The 8409-nt window shown below is 44.7% G+C and overlaps 1 protein-coding gene across 1 annotated transcript; it reads right to left on the bottom strand.

Annotated features, from left to right (window-relative positions):
- Positions 1 to 6444: 6444 nt before the first annotated feature.
- LOC132865794 (uncharacterized protein K02A2.6-like) lies at positions 6445 to 7779 on the bottom strand. Its single transcript, XM_060898299.1, has one exon. The coding sequence runs from the start codon at positions 7777 to 7779 to the stop codon at positions 6445 to 6447; it is 1335 nt and encodes a 444-aa protein (XP_060754282.1).
- Positions 7780 to 8409: the final 630 nt, after the last annotated feature.

Here is an 8409-nt window from a genome sequence, read left to right as displayed (position 1 = left end):
GGAGCCAACCGGCAGAGGACGCCTGCGCCCACCTACCGGGTGGGCCAGAAGGTGTGGTTGTCAGCCAAGGACCTGCCCCTCCAGGCGGAGTCTCGTAAGCTGGCACCTCGGTTCGTCAGATCATTTCCGATCCAGAGGATAATCAGCCAGTCTGCTGTCCGGCTCCGACTGCCCAAGTCTATGACAGTGCACCCCACCTTCCACGTCTCAAAGATTAAGCCAATGCACGAGAGCCTGCTGGTCCCAGCTGCACCTTCTCCTCCTCCTCCTCGTCTCATCGATGGTGGCCCGGTCTACTCTGTCCGGAGACTGCTGAAGTCACGGCGCAGGGGCAGGGGCCTCCAATATCTGGTGGATTGGGAGGGCTATGGTCCTGAGGAGAGGATGTGGGTTCCTGCTGAGAGAATTTTAGACCGTACCCTCATCAGCACCTTTCATCGCCTGCATCCGGACCAGCCGGCCAACCGGAGGGGTTGACCAAGGGGTCCTTGTCGGAATGACGATGCGCCAACTGCTACTGTCCCCGAGTCCGATTCTGAACCAGATCCTGAGGCCTTGGACACTAACTGGTCAGAGGAGTTCTGACCCTCCACCGGTATTCCCCCTCCTCCTGCCCGTCTTGGTGGATCTGTGGCTAGGGACTTCTGGAGCCGTCCCTTGGGGGGGGTTCTATCATGGTCCTACCTGTGGGCTTCTCTCTTCAGGTAACATCTCCACTCAGCATTACCGGCCATGCCCGCTCTCACTTCCTCTTATTAACTTTCAGTGACTGTCATTGGCTGTTGCCGATCACCTGCTTCCCCGTGTGTATTTAAGCTGCAGTTCTCCCAAGCCTCAGTGTCAGATCGTCTGCAACTTCCAGCGTGATAACCTGCTCTGTGTTCCCACTACTCTGACTCCTGACGATATTCTGTTCCGTCTGACTCTGTCTGCTCTCCAGCCCCAGTAACCTGATCTGCCTTCTGTCTTGTCGACTCTGCCTCTTGCCTGCCTCTCCTGTACCTTCGCCTGATCTCCAGCTTGCTGAGGGACTACTGCTTGGAGACTGCCTGAAACCCAAGTGCTGTCAGCCTACAGCCATGCCTCTCTGACAATGCCTGATCCTGTCTGAGCTCAGAAGCTAAGCAGGGTCAGGCCTGGTCAGTACTTGGATGGGAGACCTCAGATGTCCCTGCTTCTCAGTTCTCCTGCCACTGAACTTCACACACATTCTTCCAACTCCCTTTTCCCCTGTTATTATTAAACTGTGGTTTGAGTGCATTTGATCTCCTCTCCTGTCTGGTCCTTGACATCTATGTTCTATTCTGAATAAAATATGGAATTTTGAAACTTCCACATCATTGCATTCCGTTTTTATTTACAATTTGTACTTTGTCCCAACTTTTTTGGAATCGGGGTTGTACACGTTTTCCTCCTGAATTGTTATGTAAACATGTGATTCTTTACACATGATTTATTTTTCACGTGTGATTCTTCACATGATTCTTTTACTTTCACATATGATACTTTACACAAGGCTTCTTTACTTTCACATGTGTTTTTCTACACATAGTTTCATTTTCACATGTGATTCTTTACACATGGTCCATTTACTTTCACATGATTCTTGACACACACTTTATTTACAGTACTTTCACATGTGATTCTTCACACATTATTCATTTACTTTCATATGTGATTCTTTACATATAATTTCTTTATTTTTGCATGTGCTTCTTTACACACAGTGTATTCGCTTTCACATGATTTAGTTATTTTCACATGTAATTCTTTCCGCAATTAATTAATTTATTTTCACATGTGATCTTTACATGGCGGCACGGTGGTGTAGTGGTTAGCGCTGTTGCCTCACAGCAAGAAGGTCCGGGTTCGAGCCCCGTGGCCGGAGAAGGCCTTTCTGTGTGGAGTTTGCATGTTCTCCCCGTGTCCGCGTGGGTTTCCTCCGGGTGCTCTGGTTTCCCCCACAGTCCAAAGACATGCAGGTTAGGTTAACTGGTGACTCTAAATTGACCGTAGGTGTGAATGGTTGTCTGTGTCTATGTGTCAGCCCTGTGATGACCTGGCGACTTGTCCAGGGTGTACCCCGCCTTTCGCCCGTAGTCAGCTGGGATAGGCTCCAGCTTGCCTGCGACCCTGTAGAACAGGATAAATCGGCTAGAGATAATGAGATGAGATCTTTACATGATTGTTATATTCACGTGTGATTCTTAACACACATTTTTTTGACACGTGATGCTTTGGGCACAATTTATTTATTTTTACATGAGAATTTTTACATGATTCGTCCATTTAAATTTTTTTCTTATATTTTCTTTAGCACATATTTTCACATGATGGATGTGTTTATTCTGTAAGAGCATGCATTCTTTATGAAAAGCATACACGAGAGGGATCTAATGTTTGTGGAGGGCTCATGCAGCTTTATGTGGTTCAACTTCAAATGTCGATGTCAAATCATATGCAGGAGCTGTCGCACTTTGTTGTGATTAATTACACGCTCGGTCTTATAACAAACAGATAAATCTGTCTATCCGCTCAGCTAGTTCGAATGAGAATTACCATCTCATTTAGTCTGATTTCAGGCAGCCTATGAACATTGACCTTGATCAGTGTACAAGGCATATTAAACTTAATCATTAGCATGTTTGACTAAATTGCTACTGAAACCTATCCAACTATCCACAGTCAATAGATGCTGCTGATTGAGGTAAAGCTAACACAGCTAATTTGCACAGCTCATGTAGAAGTGTTTTCCTTAATCCTATGAATACGTAATGAGCGAATCCGGCTGCTGACTTTTATATGAGTGAAATCAAGCAGATGATCAGATTTGAAGCACTGATTGTTATTGTGAGTTACAAAGCCACAACGGTTTTTAGATCACCCTCATCGACTTCCTGTCACGACTCAAATGTTTATCTTTGGTGCAAAACACAAGCTATTTTCTCAACTACTCTCTTGTCGTTCTATCTAGCTAGTGCTATGCTAGCTAGCTTGATCCCCAACTAGGAGAATACATACATGTTATTTTCCAGCTGGGAGGTCCGTATCGTGATATACCGTGACCGAGGTCTTGAAAGTACTGAGCGAGCCCCTCTGGGCTGAGGTCAGTATTCAAGGCCGAGGTCATGGTATTTCACCATACGGACCGACCTTAAGCTGGTAAATAATATATTTATTTTTTCTTTACCAAATTCTAACAGAAAACAGGATCGCCTGAAAGGGAAAACCGAGCCGAGGCGAGCCGCCATTTTGAATCCTCATTCACGGCTGTAATGCAAATTGCTTCTTCCTCGGTATACAAGTGCACTTCCATGGCAGGGAAAAATAAACTACATTTTGCCGCCTATATAGTCCCCTGTTTATACAAAATTGAGTCATTCAGGATTCAGCCATGTTTTTGCTCGGCGTTAGCAAGTTAAGCCTCGGTCACAACCGGCTGTACGTGCTCCTACGGCCGGTCTACGTGCAAAAAATGCAAGAAACGCATGGAGGGTGTGCGTGAAACGCACGGAGGGCGCGCGTGAAATGCACGGAGGGCGCGTGTGTGACGTGCTGATTTTCGAGCTGTAGACTGGCCGCAGACCGGCCGCAGAGGTTCTTTGTCATGTCAAACAAACTCTACAGGTGCTTACGTTTTTTTCAGGTTGCAAGACAAACTTACGGCCAACGTGCGTCTTTCTCCATGAACAAAAAAACCACAGCAATTTGGGAAATGCCAAAAATCGCACGACCAAAAAATCGTACATCCGGTAGTGACCTAGGCTTTACAGGTTTTTAGCTTTCTCCTGAAATGTTTTTATTTTGTCTTCCTCAGGGTAGTAAAACTCGCTTTCACTGTGAACACTGTTGTTATCGCTATCCATGCTGTAACATTAATGCTATTTTGAATCCTCATTCATGGGTGGAATGCAAATTGCTTCCTCCTCAGTATACAAGTGCACTTCCATGGCAGGAAAAAAAACACACATTTTGCTGCCTATGTAGTCCCCTATTTATACAAAGAGTCATTCAGCCATGTTTTTGCTTGGCATTAGCAAGTTAGAGTTTTTTAGCTTTCTCCTAAAATGTTTTATTTTATTTCTCCTTCCTCAGGGTAGTAAAACTCGCTTTCGCTGTGAACACTGTCGTTATCACTATCTATACTGTAAAATTAATGCTATTCTCCTGAGAAATTCTGGCAAAAATTTATAAGATTTTTGATAATCTTATAAATAAATCTTATAAAAAAAAAGATAAATGTTGACAAAAAAATGCTACTGTGTTTGTTGTTGTGAATGAGCGAGTCGCCAGAGGTCCGTAACTGGAGTCCGTAATTGGAAGGACCCGCTCACCAGCCAATCAGAGTGCAGGATTTGATGGAAACCACACCACAAAAAAAATAAAGTAAATTATGTCAAACTAAGCAAATAAAATATGCATTTATTGCTTGTGATTACATTCCTCAACCACTTCTTGTCATCTTTTGCAAATGACCTAATGGTTTCACATCATTATTTAATGGTTTTAATGGAATCCAATTAGAATAGATAGACTGATATACAAGATGAAGTAATTAAATTGTATAATTTTACTGATTACAGTTGAGTGCAAAATGTTGTACCTCCCATGGTTTTTGAAAGGAAAAAAGGAAAATATCCAGTCATCCATAACTACTTATCCTGTGCAAGGTCGCAGGCAAGCTGGAGCCTATCCCAGCTGACTATGGGCAAGAGGTGGGGTACACCCTGGACAAGTTGCCAGGTCATCGCAGGGCTGACGCATAGAGACAAACAACAATTTGCACTCACACCTGCGGTCAATTTAGAACCACCAATTAGCCTAACCTGCATGTCTTTGGACTGTGGAGGAAATCCACGCAGACACGGGGAGAACATGCAAGCTCCACACAGAAAGGCCCCTGTGAGAAAAGGGGGCTTCTCCACCCCCCACCTCACATCAGGACTGGCCCTTACCAATAAAGGATGGAAGAAGACTTGGCAACTCAAATATAAAGTGGATACGGGTGCGAATTTATTTACAGTGAATAATAAGTGCATACAAAAATAGGGAAAAAAAACCCCTGAATAAACGCAAAACAAAACCGGCCTCAGTCAGGCAACTTAAATAATAACTACAACAAAAAAGTCAAATTTTGCATTGCACTTACATACTTTGCACCTACATTGCACAGCCTCACAGCAAGCCTGCATTCCCCTCGCCCTCTCTCCCCATAATGACAAAAACTGCCCGTTTTAAAGGGCTCACAGGCTGCAGCTCACTGCTGATTGGTCCACCAATTACCCAATACAAAAAAAGTACAAAAAGTATTAAAACACACATTTAAATTCCCCTAGAAAATACCCCAATATTCCCAACCCCCCCCATTAAAACTAACAAAAATAACAGACCACATTAACATGCATCCATAACTGAAATAAAACTGCACAAAACAATTTCCCAAACACACTACACTTCCGGAAGTCCAAATGTTCTCCCCCCCACTGCACCAGATCAGTGGTTAAGAACGGTGGTTCCGAGAGGCTCTGGTTTCCTCTCGGACCAGCCTGCTGTTGCACCAGAAAGTGAGGTGAGTGAAACGTTTGTTTATTGTGTGAAGTGATGGGAATGCGTATGGATTATGGAGTGGAGACAACGGGTACCGCGCTGCTCGCTAAGATGGTGAGTGGACGAATGAAAAGTAGACGTTTTTGTGCGGGTATCATTTTCGCGCTAGTCGCGCTAGAAAAGAAAAAAAGTTCCAATATGTGAATGTTTGGACTAACAGATGTCTCGGCTGCGTGTGTGCGTATGTGTTAGCGCATGAGTGAGTCTCTGAATGTCGGGCAGTGTCTGAACGTACGTGAATGCATATAGTGAAAAATGTCCATGAAAAATGGCGCTACAATCCCTCGTCATTTTTCACAGCCCCCATCGGCCGCTGGGCTCGAACCCAGAACCTTTTTGCTGTGAGGCGACAGTGCTAACCACTACACCACCATGCCACCGCAAAAGGAACATACTGTATATGTTTAACAATTTCTTTACAAATAAAATTATTATCTGTAATAAGACAACAAATAGTTGAAAATAGTATGAAAAAGTTTTATCATTATCTTCTTGGTCTCCATGTTTCATTTAAAGAGTTATGAAAGTGTGGTAACTCACGGGAGACTTTTTTGCTGAACAAGGGGGAAGTTTATTTTGTTACTGACAAACACAGTGCAATCTCTATCACATCATCTCTAATAGTGCCCAGCACTTGTTTTTTTCTCCTCTTCTTGAGTCACATTCCCAACAGGTAACTCTTCTACTCATTGTCCCCCCTAGTGGACATGTATATATTGCTCTCAGTTTCCACAGTTATTACATCCCTCTCCCCTTAAGCATTTTTATACAGCTCACAGGAACCCTATAACTATCTTTAACTCCGGTTAAGTGCCAACCAACACTATTAACTTTCACTTAGTTCAACTGAAAATCTTTAAGGTAACTGGGCAACTTAGTTTCCCTTTTTGACTTTCTCCTTACTGGAGTTGCATTTGTTACAGTTCTTTGTTCAGTCTCTGAGCTCCCTACAGCTTCAACAGCTGCTGGATCCTCCAACTTGTCACTACTGAGTAGCACTTCCTCAGCTTCCAGCCATGCGTCATTTTTTTCGTCGACCTGACTTGACTGAATAGAGCCAGCTGGTTGGTTGCTGTTGCGATTTCCTGGTCTCTGGTGGTGAGTGTGAATCTGGTCCACATGTCTCCTCACTACTCTCCCATCACCCAGCATCACTTTGTATGACACTGGTCCAGTCACCGACTCAATAATTCCCGGGATCCACTTAGGTCCTAGACTGAAGTTCTGGGTCAGCACTGAGTCTCCTGTGTTGAACCAGCATCCTTTTGCCTTCTTGTTGTGATCTTTTATCTGTCTTTCTTGGTTTCCCTTCACTCTCCTACCTAGATCTGGGCGGATTGAATCCAGGGTGCAACGTAGCTTCCTCCCGAGAAGCAGCTCTGCTGGGGATAGACCTGTTGTAGTGTGAGGAGTCACTCTGTAGCTAAATAACACTCTGGCTACCTTAGCTGTCAGTGTGCCTTCTGGACATTTTTTCATCATTCTCTTGAATGGTTGTACCCCTCTCTCTGCTAACCCATTACTGGCAGCATGGTAGGGTGCAGAGGTCACATGACGGATACCATTTTTGTTCAAGAAGTCTTTGAACTCGGTGCTGGTGAAACAAGTGCCATTATCAGACACCAACAACTCAGGCAGTCCATGGTTACTGAAACTTGTACGCAGGCACTCGATTGTGGTGGCTGAAGTGGCAGAGTTCACTGGATACACGTCCATCCACTTTGAATGTGCATCAATGAGCACAAAAAACATTTTTTCCATAAATGGTCCAGCATAATCCACATGGATACGGCTCCACGGTTTGTCAGGCCAATCCCAGGGGTGTAATGGAGCTGGTGCAGGAATGTTGCGATGCTCTTGACATGTTGTACAGCCCCTTACAGTATCCTCCACCTCTTTGTCCAACTTTGGCCACCATACATAACTCCTAGCCAGTGCCTTCATTCTGGACACTCCAGGGTGGCACTGATGAAGCTGCCTCATAACATTGTCTTGACCTGGATTTGGCACAATCACTCTCAAGCCCCATAACACACACCCATTCTGGATACTGAGTTCATGTTTCCTCACCTCATACAGTAGGGGGCAAACTCCTCCCCTTTCAGTTTTGATGACCAGCCATTTCGTACCATCTCCCACACCCTTGAGAGTATTGGATCTTTGTCTGTCCATGATTTCACTTGATCAGCTGTCACCAGCATGATGTCAGAACTCTCCAGCATGAGAACTCTCTCTTCCCGTCTCTCCCCTTCCACTTTTTCTGGTAAAGGAAGGCGGCTCAGGGCATCCGCATTGCAGTGATACTTCCCTTCCTTATACACTATCGTGTATTCGTAGGCTCTCAAGGTTACTGCCCACCTTTGGATTCTGGGTGAGGCCATCTGTGGTACGGCTCGCATCTCACTGAAAAGTGACAACAAGGGCTTGTGGTCTGTCACTATAGTGAATTTTCATCCATAAATATACTTGTGGAAACGTACTTGTGGAAACATCACTGCTAGTCCTTCCTTATCCAGTTGTGAATAGTTCTTCTCAGCTGCATTTAATGTTCGTGAGGTGAATCCAATGGGCCTCTCTGCTCCATCTGGCATCCGATGTGACAGCACGGCACCTACTCCATACGGTGATGCATCACATGAAAACACAATGTCCTTCTCTGGGTTGTAATGCACAAGCACTTCAGCAGACTGCATCATTTCTTTTGATTTTTCAAAAGCAACTTGCTGTGCCTCTCCCCACTGCCACCTTGTGTCTTTTTGTAGTAGTCTGTGCACTGGAGCGAGAACAGTTGACAGATTGGGC

This window comes from Neoarius graeffei, chromosome 18 (assembly GCF_027579695.1).
Source record: "Neoarius graeffei isolate fNeoGra1 chromosome 18, fNeoGra1.pri, whole genome shotgun sequence".
Classification (NCBI taxonomy): domain Eukaryota; kingdom Metazoa; phylum Chordata; class Actinopteri; order Siluriformes; family Ariidae; genus Neoarius; species Neoarius graeffei.
This window is presented reverse-complemented; position numbering and strand designations above follow the sequence as displayed.

What these genes read in the sequence shown, in the direction of transcription:
- LOC132865794 (XM_060898299.1), bottom strand. Translation starts at nt 7,779, where the DNA reads ATGGACAGACAAAGATCCAATACTCTCAAGGGTGTGGGAGATGGTACG.